Here is an 18,272-nt window from a genome sequence, read left to right on the forward strand (position 1 = left end):
GAAGTTGGATTACTGATACTTAAAAAAATACGGGAAGATAAAAAGTATCAACTAGTAAAACACAGGTTTACAATTTTCAAGAGTACTTCATGGAATATGCATTTATACTTGCTGTTAAAAAAACATATGCTGTTAAAATATTTGTATCAATATTTTGCTCTAACTGTGAGAGTCTAAGGACATAGGCAAAGCAGTGTTTGTGGGCAGAAGTAATGTTTTTTTTCTAGACCAGCAGGAAAAAGCTGAAAAAATAATTTAAAAATATCTAAATAAATTCTGAGAAGTTGCTTTTAACTTGAATTCAGCCTTGAAATATGCTGCTTCCATTTCAGGCCTGGAAAGGGTTTCTGAGCAATATTTTTTGTTCTGTTGGTACAGTTTTCCTAAATTATCTAATTTTCTTTTATAGGTCATTCTTATGTGAGAGGCTAAAAGTAATTAAATTTGCAGGATGAAAACATGGCACAGGCACTGCTGGTACCACCAGGACCTGAAAGCTTCCGCTATTTTACTAGAGATTCTCTCGCAGCTATTGAAAAGCGTTCTGCAGAAGAAAAAGCTAAAAAGCCCAAGCAAGAACATACAGACGATGATGACGAAAATGGTCCAAAACCAAACAGTGACCTGGAGGCAGGAAAGACACTGCCATTTATTTATGGTGACATACCTCCAGGAATGGTATCTGAACCTTTGGAAGACCTGGACCCATATTATATCAATAAAAAAGTGAGTGAATAATCTTTTGCAGAAAATAAAATATAGTTTTCTATACTAGCAAAGTTTAATCATAAAATACGATGGTTAGAGCCACCAAGTCACTAAATATACAGAAATATCCTTTCATTTAACAGGACTGATTTATGCTCTTCTATATTGTGACTCCTTCAACTTCTGTTGAGCTATTTTGTTCTTTACTTTCTTGTAAGGAAGATATAGCTTCCTTGAGCTTACCTGAACTTGAGAACGTGATTGAATGTTCCTGATTTCAATGTAGTACTAAGACTGTATGTGACAAATGAGGTGTTCCAGGCATGATTTTGCAGTAGAAGTGGTTGTAGATAACCAGGTAGCATCCATTCAAGCTAGTGAAATAAAGGACTGTAACTCTCCTATTTGTTTCTGTTATAGCTATATAACATATGTAAACATATATCTTTATATGTATGTGTAAAATATATTCATCTCTATTTATGTAGTATATAGAGACTCCGTGTAAATATTGGGTCATATAAAACTACCACAACGAAAGCTGTTTGTGAGGTGCTTGGGTAGATCTCTGCTGCTCAGTTGTCAATTAGAAGTCTGTGGCAGACACCACAGAAAAGCAGGGTTTTGAGGAACCAATCAAAAAAAGACAGTTATGTTATTCTGAAGACTAATTTAGACTTTTCATACAGAAAGAGCAGAGTGAAGCGTTACATGTTGTGAGAGAAAAGGGGCGCGCCTGAGTTCCATGTGTGAGGCTGCAACACAACCAGATCATCAACAGCACAGATGTGCTCCATGACGAATGTAAACTCCTGCAAGAGCTGTACATCCCTTCCCATTTGCACAGTCATACAAAGTCCTCGTTCACGTGACCAGGGACTTGGAGACAGAAAGGCTAGTCCAAACAGATCCATTGGAGTAAAGAGTTTGCCCTTTGACCTTTTTAAAAGTTAGGATCTCCAGTAGAGTATATGGTTTTTGCAATGATGCATACGGCCTGGAAACAGAATGCCATTATGTGACTTACGAGAAAGACTAGGAACAAACAAGTTGATTGCCATAGCTGGGATCAGGTGCAGATTGTGTTAAACTCCCTCAGGATCTGAAACAGTCCTGCCAGGGAATAGTTAAAAATACCTTCCGGCCTGCACAGATTAGTATTAATAAAAGGTATAGCTGACAGTAAGAGCAGGTTCTCCTCTGTACTCTCTATCTGCTTATTTCTGCCTTCTACATTAGCAGCATCAAGATGTTCTCTCAGTTCCTGATAGACCTGCAAAGTGTTTTGGGTAAGGAAAGGGAAGGAAGGTGAAGCTGTGGATAGTAACCCCAGATTCACAAATGCAGAAGGTGTTTTATGGACAAGTGCTTGGAATTTTCTTTTCCTGTCTCTCTGAAACAGAGAAGGAAACAGACACAGTTGGTCCGATGACAGCTTGAAGCATTCTGAGCTGCCACTAAGATAAGAAACTTGGTTTTAAGCAACTATAAAAAAATGAAGACATAAAATATTTTAAACTATAAAGAAACTTGCTTTGTTTGTTAGGAAAAAATCATGCAAATAGTATTCTCTATTTGGTGGCTAAATTTGTGGTTGCTTTTGGTTTGCAAAACTGTTTTTAAAGTTATGGCTTCAGTAATAGGAATGGAAAATAAAGCAGAATCCAGATGTAGTTGCATAACCTGTAACAGTTGCCAAAGTTAAATAAACAGTGCTGTAAGTAATACAAATATTAACATTATTAAGGAAATTTAAAGAAATCAAAGCTCAGACAAGGAGTGTTGCCAAGGGTTATTTTCATTTATATGGGTTTGGTTATATCAACAGCTCCATGCAGATTCTTACTTAGTGTGCACTAATCGCTTTTCTTGACTAGCTGCAAAAGAAATCAGGAATAATGTTGCATATATAAATTCAGGAATACAGTTTTCTAAACAATTCTTCTACAAATGAAATATCAGAAATTCTGAGAAGTACAGAGGTATACCTTCTTACCTTCAGATCTGAAAAAGTCACACTACTGATGGACTTGTTAGTCTATGAGAACAATCAGTAACCTGCAGAATCTTGTCACAGGTGACATCTATATTTATGCTACATACCAGCCTGCTGTGCTCAACAGAAAACAAATGGCCATCTTGATGAACTAGTATTAGTCATCGCTCCTCCAGTTTATAGCAGAAACTACTCTTAATCACTGAGTTGTCAATGCAGAGAAAATCATGTGTGAATTGTAGCCTGTCTTCAGGCTCTGCTGCAGCACTGACCTTGGGACAGGCAACATCTTTCTCACATTTCTCGCTGGGTGAAGGGCTGCAGGGCAGAGAGAAATGCCAATCGATGAGTGCAAGTTCATACTCTGTCATCCTCAATGATACACTCGATGTTACTCGGTGAAGAGGCCCTGGCAACACTCCTTTACCTGTTTTCTTTCCTGCTGTAGAGAGGTTTGCTTTTTCTCCCAGAGGTGGCAGACCAGATAGGCAGTAAAGGCCACAGAGACAGCAGCAGTTTTCTGGTCACAGCCAAGTTTTTACAGAGAATGGAAATCCACGTGGAGAATAATGATACTATATAATTCTGCTGAGAGCATAACAAAGACTCTTTTGAGGTAACACAAAGCAGAGCCATTACCATCGACAAAGAGAAAAAGGAATGAAGAACACTCATGTCCTGAAGAAATTTCAAACAGCACCAAAGATGCAAGTAACCCCCCCCCCCAAATACACTTGGAATAAAAATACAAACACTTAGGTGATGTCCACCAACAGGAACAGAACAAAATAAACATGAACTGTAGGTTTATCAGGTCAAATTTTGAAAGATAATAACTAACTAAATTTGCTGTCCACATATAGGGAAAATAAGACCATATTATTAAAAACGAAAACAGCATTTTTTAAAGAAAATATTTGTTGCTATAGGATGCCAAATTCTGGCCTACATTTGTCTCAGACTGCTCAGAATGATGTCAGCTGAATGCCCTTTATTTTTTCACAGATATATCATTAGAAGATACATATAATTGATATTGGTAGTACTTAAAATTCTAAAATGAAAGCAAAATTATTTTAAAATTACTGTTAATTGTTTAGTGACAGGTGTTTGTCCTTGTCACCATATATATGTGTATATAATTCTGTCAAATATTTGCTCCAAACACAAACTGGTGTTTAGAATTGCACTTTTGCTGTTTTAGTTTTGCTTGTGTTTGCTCATAAGGCAGAATGTATTTGATTAATTTGAAACTCTGTCTTTAATCAAAGATTTTTTTGGAAATAAAACTTAAAATATTTTAGTGATGAAATGCTTCATTTTGCTATTATTTCTAAACTGATATTGGCGTTGATAATTCCCACCAATTTTAATAATATCAGAATTCAGTCCATATGCTGGGAAATGTAGCGAATTGGAGAACTGTCTGTGGAAGGCTTAGCCCACTGTATTCACAGAAATCAGTTATTTTCCTACCACAGGCAGACAATAGAATGGAACTTGAACCTCCCAGAAGAATGGAATCCTTTAGAAGGAGCTAAAGACATTTATGTAGTCAACTATGCATTTTAATTTTGTATTTCTTTTTTGCAGACTTTCATAGTATTGAATAAGGGAAAGGCAATTTTCCGATTCAGTGCCACATCTGCCTTGTACATTTTAACTCCTTTTAATCCCATCAGAAAAATTGCTATCAAGATTTTGGTACATTCATATCCTTTTTTCTTAATGTTGGTTTAAGTGTTGCCATTTAAAACTATTTAATTACTGAAATAACATTTTTCATATGTATACAGAAATTGTGTACGTGTAAGTGTACTATGCTAAATGTACATATGCGGATCACTCTTAAAAAGCAGCAATATCACATATGAATTGCAGTATGATCTTCAGTCCTACTGGGAGAATTCTCTACTGAAACACCTAAAGCTGTCAGGTTTAAATATCAGGCTTTATATACAAAAGGAGACCTAATCTCATACTAAGCCCTGCAGCTAAGGCCACATTAGTAACAAACCATTGCACTTGAACATATCTAAGGTCACACTTTCACCAAGACCAGTAGTACTATTCATGAACCAGACTCACTTAGCAAGGACAAAAAAGCGCTCACAAAGAGCTGCTTTTTCAGGCACATTTTTTCAGCATCATGTTTTCAGTACTGGGGTAGGTGTCCTATAAAAGATGCAGGTCAGAATAAAGGAGAATATTTTCAAACATATTTCAGTCATGTCCAAAGAACAATTTGGGCATAAACAACCAACCTCTGCCTAAAGATCTTTTAGAATGATCACCCTGGCTTCACTGAGTAATCATGTTTGGGCACTCATTTCATATTTTTACAGACTTAAGGATGTGTTTAAATTTCATTTAAATCCCAAACCTGCCATAATTATAAAAGTAATGCACTGTTTTACACTAAGTGCACCATTACATGCCAGATGGCATACCATTTAAAATAGGTAAAATTACATGCAAAGCTTTATTTTCAGCTTTTATTTAGAATGCCATGTTATTTGTACATATTTTTATACACTTAATATTTTTAATTATTTCAGTGTTATAAAATTGTCATACCTTTTTGACTTACATGCCTTGACTATAATCTACATTATTCAGCATGCTTATCATGTGCACTATTTTGACCAATTGTGTATTTATGACCATGAGCAACCCTCCAGACTGGACAAAGAATGTAGAGTAAGTTAAACATTTTTACTTCCTTATTTTTACGTGTTTGTGTTTTTTTTGTGTGACTCCAAACAAGTGGCATTTATGAAAAGTTGCATGCCGGAATGGGCTTTTCCAGAGTCACAAAGAATCAGATTCCATGAGATCATAAGTATCTTTCTGGCTTCCTCCTGAATAATTTAAATGGTTTGTTCTTTAAAATTATGTGTGAGGAATATCTGAGCTTCTACTGAATACAAGCTCTCGCCCTTGGGATTTCTGAGCTGTAAATTGGAAAAGGAGCTCCAGAGCTTCAAATGTGCCTGTAAAATCATTGCATGCCATCGGTGAGGCCACCTACATATTGCCTGAGTATCCATGACCTTAGCACAGTGGGACATTCATCGTGGCTCACTGATGTGGACTGGAGTGCCGGCCCCAGCAAGCACACACAACACCCAAACCACACCAAACTCAAACTGCTGAGCAAAGGGCTTTACCTATGGAGGAATAACATAGAGCTGGCAGATGTAAGGAAACGACACAGTATCTCTGTTTCTCTTTCTTGTTCATGGTTATGTGCATGTTTGTTCTCTAACAAAATACAGATACACGTTTTCCTTTTGAAATATTATGGTTTTGTGTTTTTTTTTCATTTCCTCCTGCTCTCCAATAGCCATTATTGATTTCTGTTTCTTAATTTCACTGCGTTAAGGAACCTTTTCCTGAATGCTATATTTAGAAACTGCACTGGTATCTGCCCATTCCCAGTATGCTCACCTGTGACAGTGGCTTTTTAGGATTACTGAGAGTCTGAACAGAGAGCAGTGGGGTCTGGAGGCAGATTTCCTTGATTCTAGAGGTCCACACAGACCCACCTGGGGGTCAGGAAGTCCCTGCATTATGCTGGTTATAACTGACTATTCTATGTTTTTAAATTGAATGGTTTTTCTCACACTAGGTAAATTGGTAATCATGCTCCACATCGTCAAGAAAAACAGTCTGGGCATGCTTTCTTACATTTAATGATTATTTATGAAATAAAACTATATTATAGGCATGAGTATAGTTATCCAGAACTGATTTTCACAAAACTCTGATTTTGACAGAGAAAAAAAAATCTTCATTTTTTGTAACACTTAGTTATCTACCTGATTTGTGAATTCGAGGAAAGAGACAGCCCTGTGAGTGCCAGAGAGTGTACATATAAATATTAAAGTGTCAAATATCTATAAATACTAGAGCCTGAAATTATTTGCAGGCACAAAAACTGAGATTAAATCAACCTTTTAGAAAGTTAATAGTATATATGTGTCAGGTTCAAATTTCATCTACTGAACAACAATTCCATTCTGAAGTGCTTGGGGCAAGTTAATGATTTCCTCCTTTCACTTCTAAATACTTTTTATTTTCTTTTCTTCTAAGTCATCTTTGATAAAGAATGGTGCTGTCTATAAGCATAAGTATGCAAAAATTTATTGCTCCTGTTCTGATGCTTTTCAGGTACACTTTCACTGGAATTTATACCTTTGAATCACTTATCAAAATTCTTGCAAGGGGCTTCTGCCTAGAAGGTTTTACTTTTCTGCGAGACCCATGGAACTGGCTTGACTTCAGTGTCATTTTAATGGCGTAAGTGGTTCAAGAACTTTTAAAGCTTTTAGGGCATGAAATTAGTGGCAAATATTATAATAATAAATATATTGATTTAAAAGTATTTCATTTATGCAACCTGTAAAGTTTAGGTACTGTATCACACATTTTAGTACTCATAAATCAGAGTAAAGTATGGCAGGAGCCAGCATGGAGTGTCAGCTGCTAGTGTAATTACTGCTGAGGGACACTAATTTCATGTCCTACCTTTTTCCACTCACCAGAATGGAAGCCATCCCTTTGATTTCATGACGCCTTCCTATTACAAGCTAATTAGTTTAATTAGCAGTTCAAATACAATTCAGTGAGTTTCACATCAATGAAACTGATGAAAATAAATAGTTATAAAAGTGAGGTGTACTGAAGAGACAGGTAAATTTTGAACTATGATTGCTAATATTGCCACAGAGGTTTTGAAGACCCACATAATTAGTATAAGCTCTGCCTCAATTCTGAATAACTGTGATTTAATCCTACAGGTATGTAACAGAATTTGTAAACCTAGGCAATGTTTCAGCTCTTCGAACTTTCAGAGTATTGAGAGCTTTGAAAACTATTTCTGTAATTCCAGGTAAGAAGGAGTTGGTGTAAGGTGTTAGGCCCCTCGTATCTCCAACTGTTATTTGTGTGCTGTCATTGTGTTTGTGTGTGAACTCCCCTATTACAGATATGTGACAGAGTTTGTGGACCTGGGCAATGTCTCAGCGTTGAGAACATTCAGAGTTCTCCGAGCTTTGAAAACAATTTCAGTCATTCCAGGTGAGAGCTAGGTTAAACACCGAGGCTGACTTTCGTTCCATTGAAGTTGAATTCACTTCTTTTGAGCATAAGTCTCGCTGTTCGCTGCTCATGTTGCCAAAAAAAAAATTTTAAAAAAAGGCATGAATCATAAACCTGGATTATGATTCTCTGTCTTTTCAGCATTAGCTTCTTTTATGTTGCAAAATCAGCCTTTGAGTTTAACTGATTCTTGCATGAAACATAAGATATGAGGCCTATGGGTTATTTTGCTTTGTTTTTCTGCATTTTATTATGACAAGTTGTCTCTTTTACATTAAAAAAGCTTTAGCGCTATGGCTTTCTTGATTTTGAATTTTTTCCTTTATTTTACTGCTCAAAATTGACATTAGTCTTATAAACAACTGAGCAACAATGAAAAAAGCTACCAAAAAGAAGATAAACTTTGCACAGGAAAATTTATCAAACACAAATTATTTTTCTGCCTCAAAAATACTTGCAATTCTATTGCATACTATCTTCATACTGTTGTAAAGTCATATTTAGTATTATTTTTTTCTCAAAACTGCCTGCCATTCTATCTAATTCTATTTTCATACTGTTGAGTAGTCATATTTAATATTAACCGGAAATTTAATTATTGGCAGAATATTAAATGCAGAGAAAAATTAAGAAATAGAATCAAATCTATAACAGGAAGGCCTGATTGATAAAATTTCCTGCTTGAGAGAACATTATGTATTCAATTTATTGGAATATATATACATTGCCTATTCATAAAAAAGAATCTTTTTATTTCATTCATTTTCACAAGCTCTGAGGCTGCACATGAAGCTTTCTTTTTGAAAAATAAAAAACAATTTCTTTTTAAGTGTCTGCATGAAATCTTAATTATATGGGAAGGGCAAAGATACTCTTTGATAAATCTGTGGATCTTTCCTCTTTGCAGGCCTAAAGACTATTGTGGGAGCCCTAATTCAGTCTGTGAAGAAGCTCTCGGATGTTATGATCCTGACCGTGTTTTGCCTGAGTGTATTTGCACTAATAGGGCTGCAGCTCTTCATGGGCAACTTGAGGAATAAATGCCTGCAGTGGCCTCCAGACAATTCTACTTTTGAAATAAATGTTATTTCCTACTTTAACAGCACAATGAATGAAAATGGTACATTTGTTAATATGACAGTGAGCACATTCAACTGGAAGGATTACATTGAGGATGAAAGTAAGAATGTCTGATATAACTATTTTTAATCAAATTGTGGCTATAATATGTAACTATCTGTGATCAAAGAGCATTGAACAGTTTATATTTCTGCCTTACTTAGAACTGCTTACAGTGACTGACTGACAGAGATCAAATACATACCAGAAACAAGCACAGTTACCAGAAAGGTTCCTAAACACACTACAAAGTGATCAGCAGCCAGCCACTTGGATTTTATTATTATTATTATTATTTTTTTTTTTTACTTTGTAGTACTTTCAGGTTCATTTGTTTTATTCACATATATTTCTAATGCTTTCTACACAGCTCATTTTTACATTTTGGAAGGACAAAGAGATGCCCTACTTTGTGGTAACAGCTCTGATGCAGGGTAAGATCCCTTCAAAAATCCTCTGTTTCTGTAGAAAAAGCAATAACATGAAACCCACCTGTAGCAGTTGCAACTCCATATTTAGCAGTGTTACAGACCTTACAGAATTTGCTGCTAAACAATCAATTCTTACTTAAGTAAAAATATTTTACCCTCTGGCTAAACAAAATACTCATTAACAGTCTTTCTTCCTGCTTGATTGGAAAATGATGTTGGTGTTAATGATGAAATACAAACTCTTGTAAAGTCTGTTTTGGAGATGTACCAATTGAAGAAAGTCAGATGAAAGCAAAGGTTAGAACTGGGGAAGAGAATATGTAAAATATTAAGAAAGCACACTAGTAACTTCATTGTTCAGGACTGAATCTTTTTTTCAAGCCTAGCTCTTCTTCATTACTGGCAAATTCTGCCCACTTATGAGCCTAGAATTGTTAGCTGAACTCCAATACCTAACTGGCAACAGTGAAGAAGCTTATGAAAAAACACATCTCAGCATTATGTGGGAGATCCCTAACAGTACACTTGGATTTAGCTAGTAATATTGTTTAATGTGTCTGCAATCTTAACATTTTAGTAATTATTTCTGCCAGGAAATGATTCATTTGGAATAAAAATTCTATTTGCAAAATGTGACTGAGGAGGATTTAAATACTTTGGTCATTTCATCCAGTGAACGGATGGAAAGCGTGTCTTTCATTTACTTTCTTATTAGCTCCTTTTTTTAGGACTTTCTTTTCTGGATGAATTAAATTGTATAATAACTCTTGGATTTCCCACAGAACAATAATTCCTGTTGTTCCAAACGATAATAAATATGTTGTAGAAGGAAATAAAAGTTATGACTAAGTACCTCCTGTTTGGTTTTCACATAGGCAGTGTCCAGAGGGATATATATGTGTGAAAGCTGGTAGAAACCCCAACTATGGTTACACAAGTTTTGACACCTTCAGTTGGGCTTTTTTGTCACTCTTTCGGCTAATGACTCAGGACTTCTGGGAAAACCTGTATCAGCTGGTAAGAATTTTTTATGACATAAAAAGTAGACTGTAGGTGATATACAAAATTATAGAAATAGGCTTATTTGTATATGAGCTGAAAGCATAATGCTCTTGCAGTAACCAAGATAAGTGGTGGAATAATATACAGATATGCTTTCAAATCCCTAGACACTCCGTGCTGCTGGGAAGACATACATGATATTTTTTGTTCTGGTGATTTTTCTGGGCTCTTTCTATCTGATCAACTTGATTCTGGCTGTGGTTGCCATGGCCTATGAAGAACAGAATCAAGCAACCATGGAAGAAGCAGAACAGAAAGAGGCAGAATTTCAACAGATGCTGGAGCAACTGAAGAAGCAACAAGAAGAAGCTCAGGTAATGATGGAAATTGTATTTTCTGAACAGTCTTATTCTTAAGGCAAGGATAATAATCTTTTAGGAATTAGAACATCTATAAATTCTGCAATGAATTACAGAAAGAAAAGGTTTGTTTACCACACAACTTCAAAAAGTGGAAATGAAAATCAGAAACTAACCAAATAGCAAAAACCCCAAACTAATGGTACAGAGAAGAATGCTACTAAGTTCACCAAAAGACTGTAAAAGCAAAATATTTGTGATAAAATTGTCCTAGAAACCTGACTTTAAGTAGTCATAGTTCATGATGTTTTTATGTTACAGATCTTAAGAGCAGCATGAAAAAAGCCTAGTGACATTGCTTCTGGTTTACGGTCTGGGTGAGAACTGACAGGCTTGCTGTACTTAATAATTCTTCCCCAATGTTCAGAAAATAGAGAGAAGGATTGTGATCAGTGTCCTTTTATGTTTCTATTCAGCGAGGATTTAAGCATTCCCCTAATTCAAGCACACTAAGTCAATCAGAAATTTATTTAACAGTCTTAGAACAGTCTAGCAAAATTTGTAACAAAGGTATTACTTCAGAATTCTTTTGAAGTAATCTTTCCTTTCTTTGAAAAGAGAAGAAAATTATTCAAAGTTTTATGAGAAAAAGACATTTTAATAGATACTTTTGTGTGAGGTTTTCTTATCTAAAAGTAAAATATATATATGCAGGAATTCAGTTCCATGAGTCAGACATCTCTGTAATTTCTGGACTTTTCTATTGCTTTTCATCTGGCATATAAACATTTTCAACAGTACAGTGTTTATAAAATGCTAGCAAATGAGAATCTTCTATGAAATCATAGTTTTGATAGTATTTTACAACTATTTTCACTAGTTCAGAATGGATCTCTAAACTGCTAATAGAAAGCAAAACTTTCCATCTTTTTCTTGAAAATTAAGCTTTATATGTGGCCTGTGAAATCTAAGTAGCATATCTCTATTTTAGTCATTAAATCTTATCACTTCCAAATTGTGAAAGAAAAAGCAGAATCCTGCAAAATTCAAATTAATTTTTTAAGAAGTTAAATATCAGCACGGAGTACTTTTGTTTGTTTGTTTGTTTTTTAAATCCTGAGATTTTAGTCCGTGAAAGGCACTAAATCACATTACAACAAAAGGTATCAGGAGGGTCCTCTAGATGTTAGTGTGTTTGCGAGTGGGGACAGAGATGAAGCTAATCCAGAATTAGGAAGAATAATAGAATCACATGAATCAGAGACTACAAGGAAGGTTGGATAAAGGCCCTCGAAAGTCGTTACTTTTTCAAATGAATAACAACTCAAGTCATTATAAGAAAAGCAGTATTGAAGTCAAGATCCCTTTTGTACGTGAAAATATTAGCAGAAAGTTTGCATTACAAGGTGGATCTCTGAGCTGCTGAATCGGTTGCTGAGACAGAAATGAGCGTGGGACCCACCTCCACACTCCCTTGGCAGTGAACCTGTTCATTCACTAACCTAAGGCATGACAGTGGCCTTTGGGTTGCTCCACTCATTTGGCCTTTGGTGTTAGTTTTATGAATTAGATAGGTGACGACCCAGCATCTGCTGCTTTTGTTGCTGTTAGAGCATTTGAAGGATACTATTCTGAAACCAGTATGATCATCACCTTTTTAATTGGTAAACACTTCAGAATCCATTTAACACTCCATTTAGGAGAAGAAGTCTGTATCAAGCCAACTTGTATGGTATGGGTTGTATATTGCAGCGCAGAAAGCTGTTCATTCATACTATGAGCTTTCAAACCATCCTTTTCTGCTGTAGAGAGATATCTCATCTTTTCTGAAATACTTGGCATTGAATATAGTATGTTTTGCCAGATAATTACTACTCATCTTTGTTATATAACCCTAGGCTCTTTCCATTTATCACACCACCCTTTTTTGTAAGCTCAAAGCAGCCTATCATCTTCCCAAAGATATTTTCCACCACAGAATTTCATAGCAATCTCCCAGACAGTTCTTTCTAGGAAGACTACCGGACACACTCTCAATTCTTCATTTATTTGATGACTAAATGAACTGGTTTCCCTAATGAACCAAATCAGGTAGGCTAGACTACTGTAGTTGAAGACACTGGTCCCGAGTTTTGGGATGGCTCTTCATGCCAGTAAGTCATCTCATCCCTTTCCATCAGAGATGAAACCTAAACTTTTTCTTCTCTCTGGCCACAGCAGCAACAGGCAATAAATGTAGCCTTGTGTGTCTATAATAAAGACCTGGAGTGCTGTTACAGTGGGAAATACAGGAGGGAAACATGAAGAGGGAGGGATGGGGGCTTGAAGACTCATCTAGGGGATGTGCCTGTTGCCAGTGAAGGTAGAAGGAAAGTGAAGGAGTGTCCTTGCTGGGAAGGCAGTGAGGAAAAGCTGGATTCAGCTACTTGCAGTCCGCTAGTTGGGTTGTGGTACATTAACTCATATGGTGGATGTTAGGGCTTAATTAGCGCATGATGTGTGATGTGGGGCTTTTCTCAAGAAATAATGAGGAAGCAGGTCCAAAATACATGAAAAAGCACCGTATTTATACTTTTTTTTGACTACCTTAATTTTAGACCAGTGTCTTGTGCAGCAAATCTTTAAGGAACAGTGATGCTATTTTTCTGCTAAAGTTCATACTTCAAGTAGCTCATGCTACTAAACTATTATTAGCCATACAACTCAATAGTTTATCCTCAGTTCAGTTTGTTTGTGTATATTTGCATACTCAAGGATGCTCAACCAGCAGTATTACAACAGTAATAATAAAAACAGTTTATAAAAGCCTATAAAGTTGTTCCTTTTTTTGCCTACTAAGAATCCATTGCTTTGTAACCTGACAGGCAACAGCAGCAGTAGCAGCAGCATCAGTTGCATCAAGAGATTTCAGTGGTGTAGGGGGATTAGGAGAACTCTTGGAAAGTTCTTCAGAAGCATCAAAGTTGAGTTCAAAGAGTGCTAAAGAAAGAAGAAACAGAAGGAAGAAAAGAAGACAGAAAGAAATGTCTGAAGCAGAGGATAAAGGAGACACTGATAAGTTCCCCAAGTCCGAGTCAGAAGACAGCATCAGAAGGAAAAGTTTCCGCTTCTCCACAGAAGGAAGTCAACTGACATATGAAAAAAGATTCACATCTCCTCACCAGGTACAGCACTCTTTTTTTATTAAATCATACACGTCTACTCTAATTTGGTTTTGACTGACATTGCAGCAGCTTTGCATATTGGAAGTTACATGAAAGGTGAGTGAAGGGAAAAACCAGTGGTAGTACTGTTAACAGTGTTAGAGTTTGATATGGTTTGACCCATTCTATTAGCAAAGGGATAAAAAGAATTATAATTATAATTAATTGAAACACTTCTGAAAATGTATTTCTGAAAGTTGTTTGGTAGATTAGAGAAAGAATCAAAGACTAATACTCATATTTGCATTAATCAAGCATAGGTTCTCTGTTGTGCATCCCTTTCAAAACCACAGAAATATGTGGGGTTTTTTAGGCAGACTACATTATCCAAATACCCTGCATAGGAAATTCCACACTAGCATTAGTTTCTATTGTTTTCCTTAATTAGCTTCTTTAAATGGTAGATAATGAGAAAAGTAGCTCTAGTACTCCAAAATAAAGGCAAACTACATAGGGATTGTCTGGGTTTATGTTTGTAAGACTTTAGTCATAATGTTGTTTTTCATTAGAAATCCATTATACAAAATGGAGAATCATTACAATCATAGGAAAAAATAGTTTAGGAAGGACCTCTGGAAATGGAGTCCAAACTTCAAAACTCTACTATCTTAATCAAAGGATCTCGTCTGTCACTTAAGGATAACTTTGCTTATTTAAAATGTACACACAGTTATGGTATTTGTAGAAAAATTGCTCAAAATGCATCTCTTCAAAATGATCATGTCTGGTCTCAGCCAATAGATGACATTTACCTACCAATACTATCCATGTTTAACTACCAATGTTTATCCTATTTAATGTTAATATCAAGTGTGTTATTTTACAGACTCATATAAAATATGAGATTCAGTGGCAGAAATACTTTACACTCCAATATATGCACTGACGGGAGTAAAGCTTAATTTGAGACAAAGCCTCAGTAATTAGTCAAGTATAAGGGATGATACCTTGTCTGAAAAAATACATATGCATGTCTAAGGAATTGAAGTAATGCTTATTATGATTGAGAAGAATGACCAGGTTGTTCTCTGGATAAGAAATAATTAAAATGTAACAAAAACAAATTATTAAATCAATCTCAACTCCTTTGAGTAATACTGTAAAAGCATATTTCCAGTCTAATAAAATGTAGCATTAGTATTGGGCCAAAGCTGCTCCAAAAAATATTTTATTAATTGGAGCGGGCTTTGAGTCAGGCTGATACAATGCAGCTGCAGCCAAATGTCTCATCTTACACTGTACAGTCTTGTCTCACTTCGATATATATACACGTAAGTGTCTGCACCTCATAGATGAGGATGGTGCGGTGACACTAAAGAGTCACTGACAAAGTCTGAGCCGAAAGGAATTTCTGGTTGCTAGTCCTGTGCTTTACTTGATCATGGGCCTTTCCATTGTCTAGTCTAAATTCCCTGATGCTCTTATATATACTTCTGGTGATGAGACTGATTAAGGAATATATTATGTTTAGATTAGACTAAATAAATTTTTTAGTGCATGGAAAAAATACTTAATACAGAAGCATGTATACTAAGGTGAGGAGAATTTGAGATGAAGAGATTCCATAGATAATATACCTTTTGCAGCTCTACTAACATGGAGTAAAACATCGTTGTATGTATTAGATCATACTCTGAAACTCTCAGAAAGCTTTCATCCTGTCAGTTATCAGAAAGAACTGTGAAACTTCCACAGAAACTTAAACAGCTTAGGAAAGCAAGGCATTTCAAGTGACTTTTGATAACATTAAAATTAAATGTGAATTCATGTTGCAGAATAAATAATTACAGTTCATTAAAATCAAGGGAAAATAAATATTGTATATGTCTTAGATTTGACAGAAAATAATGAAATGGTGCAATAGACAGGAAACAGCTCATCTTAAGATGTCATGAACTACACAGCAGGAAGGAAATAAGTGATCAACCGATTTTTTTTTTTTTTTAATAAGATTTTAAAAGACCAAGAGACTTGTATCAATCAAATAATCTCAATGAAGATAATTTATTAATTAAAGACTGTCTTGGTAATTGTTTTTACAGTGTAAAAATGCTTTGGAGCAAACGTTGCCTGCATATAACTGAAATAAAACTTAGCTGACACAAGAGTGGAAGGATGATGGGCCGTAGAACCAGTGGAGGAAGAGCTGGTTTGTCTAGTTAGCCATGCGGTTAGTTAGGTCCTGGTGAAACGGGCGCAGGGCATAAAACAACACGGGAGAATGGTAAGGGGAGATAACCTGCCCAGTCGGATTCTGTAGAGCAGGACTGTACAAATGTAACTACTCCTACATACAATCCTAAAATTACATTCGGCCCTTTGAAGGCAACCGCGAAGCTGATGTGGCCCCGGTGAAAATGAGTTTGACACCCCTGCTGTAGAGGTTTTGTCCTTTGACACAATACTCCATGTGCAAACGAGTGATGCAGCCTGCAAGAAAAGCCAAACTTTCCTTTTAGACCTTATTTCCCAGGAGCAGGTAGGCACAGATTTCTGCTTCTACGTGTGTTAGAATTGCAGTCATTTTTTGTCTGAATCCAGCAGGGACTTGCAGAGTCAGCATTACTCCTCCCAGATCCCAGAGGGGCCTGATCTATTTAGCTGTGCTCAGAGCATGGTCACACATACTGGAAGTTCTGGACTACATGCACATCATAGCAGCCATGGAAACATGGTCTAAAAAAAACAGGGGTAGCAGTGGTAGTCAGACAAAACCTAGGGAGCGTGTCATTTTTTTCAAGGACTGTAGTTTGGCCAAATACATTTCCAAAGGAAGGTAGAAAGGGTGCAGTAATTAGTTTACCACTTTGTCAGAATTCAGTGTGATGCTTTATAGCAGCTAGGGCTTTTTAGATAAAATTATCTTTCAGCATAAGCAAAATAGCATTTTTTCTCCAGCCAAGTTTACGTAAATGGGTTAGCAAAACCATTTGGCTGATATTCTTCAACTCAGCCTGAGGCTGACAGCCACCATAGAAAATTTCAGCCCAAATTATTAAAATTTGGTATATCTGTAGGAACAGAAAAAATACATCTCACAATGGTAAACACCTGCCAGCCTTTATAATCAGCAATACTACCAGTTCAGCACACACATGATGTGTGTGTATGTATAAATCTGAGTATGCATATACACAGATACATATGGATTGATATACGTATACATACAGTGTTTGGTTTTCACAGTATTAATATAGGCTTATATATTATTGCACAGTTTTCACTTTATCCTGGAGAAAAACTAAAACCAAAACCAAACCAAAACAAAACCCCCAAAAAAACCCTCCAAGCCCCTAAAACAACAAACACTGCTGTGACATATGAGCACTTTCCACCTGCAAAACTAGAGAAAAATAGAGAATAATCTCAAACCAGGTTTTTTATACACCAAGATGTGAATGTTTGTACAAATGCAGAATTGAAGAAACCTTAACGCAAGGTTTCTTTTTTCCACAATTAGTACTCGTGTTATTTATTCATGAATGCTGTTAATAAAATATGTAGCAAGGGAGAAGAACATTCCATTAACCAGCTTCTACTCTAATTAAAAGATGAGTTACCAACAACCACTGATTTATTTGTCTCACTGGTAAGAGGATATCTTTGTGTAGCGGTGTCCCTGGCGAATGCGTGCTGTGAGCTGCCTGATGGCCAGGTGGTCCCTCCCAGGGGGTGTGCAACCCACTACAGCCCCGCAGTGCTCTGCCGAAGAGTGCTGCTGGTCACCATCACACCGCACCCCAGAGCTGCCCCAAGCAGCTGCCTCTGTCCTCTAGTTTGAGAGCACTGCGTATGTCGTTCCCACACTATTGAGCCTATTGTGAAGAGGGCAGAAAAGTTCTTTACATCAGCTTAGACTGAATTGAATACCAAACTTAAGACCACTTCTGCCTCTAGCAGATAGAACAGAAAACAATGATCAGTGAGCATTATCGTTATTCCTAGGGATACAGGTGATGAAGAAGAGAAGTCAAAGACTTGAGCTCTGTCCTCAAATAGAAGAAGGAATAAAAGACAAATAGCTACAAAACCTTAACAGTGATGTTGAAAACTGTCTCCAGCACAGTCGTGGGTCTATACCAATTCAATCTGTCATCTTTGCTCAAAACTGTCCAAACTTACTTAAGTTTTCTGCGCAACTCTTCCTCAGTCCTGCTACGTTACCTTAAAAAGAGTTTTCCCCCTCTACTATGGGTCCCGCAATGAGTACATTGCCTGAACTGACACACTGATACTATTGAAGAAAAAAGTGACTATCCTTCCTCCAGCACTGTAACTTTTCTTCAAAAAGCCAAGAACTTACAACTTCAGTTCTAATGCTGCTTTGGTTTTGTTTGTTTTAAATCTTTTA

At 36.3% G+C, this 18,272-nt stretch overlaps 1 protein-coding gene across 9 annotated transcripts in view; it reads left to right on the forward strand.

Moving 5' to 3' along the window:
- Positions 1–451: 451 nt before the first annotated feature.
- LOC309441198 (sodium channel protein type 3 subunit alpha) overlaps positions 452–18,272 on the forward strand; it is a gene marked incomplete at both ends in the record, with an annotated part of 60,291 nt that continues 42,470 nt past the window's right edge. For 4 of the 9 annotated variants that reach the window (XM_082055690.1, XM_082055689.1, XM_082055694.1 and 1 more), the window contains 10 exons: positions 460–726; positions 4,298–4,434; positions 5,324–5,404; positions 6,878–7,006; positions 7,507–7,598; positions 8,715–8,987; positions 9,297–9,360; positions 10,233–10,374; positions 10,527–10,733; positions 13,592–13,882. In XM_082055690.1, coding sequence (XP_081911816.1) covers positions 460–726; positions 4,298–4,434; positions 5,324–5,404; positions 6,878–7,006; positions 7,507–7,598; positions 8,715–8,987; positions 9,297–9,360; positions 10,233–10,374; positions 10,527–10,733; positions 13,592–13,882 — 1,683 coding nt within the window. Of the gene's footprint in view, positions 727–4,297; positions 4,435–5,323; positions 5,405–6,877; positions 7,007–7,506; positions 7,599–7,694; positions 7,787–8,714; positions 8,988–9,296; positions 9,361–10,232; positions 10,375–10,526; positions 10,734–13,582; positions 13,883–18,272 lie in introns of all 9 variants that reach the window. The other 5 variants (XM_082055692.1, XM_082055691.1, XM_082055693.1 and 2 more) reach the window with 4 other exon arrangements.

Source organism: Streptopelia decaocto (assembly GCF_964273445.1).
Source record: "Streptopelia decaocto genome assembly, chromosome: 6".
Taxonomy (NCBI): domain Eukaryota; kingdom Metazoa; phylum Chordata; class Aves; order Columbiformes; family Columbidae; genus Streptopelia; species Streptopelia decaocto.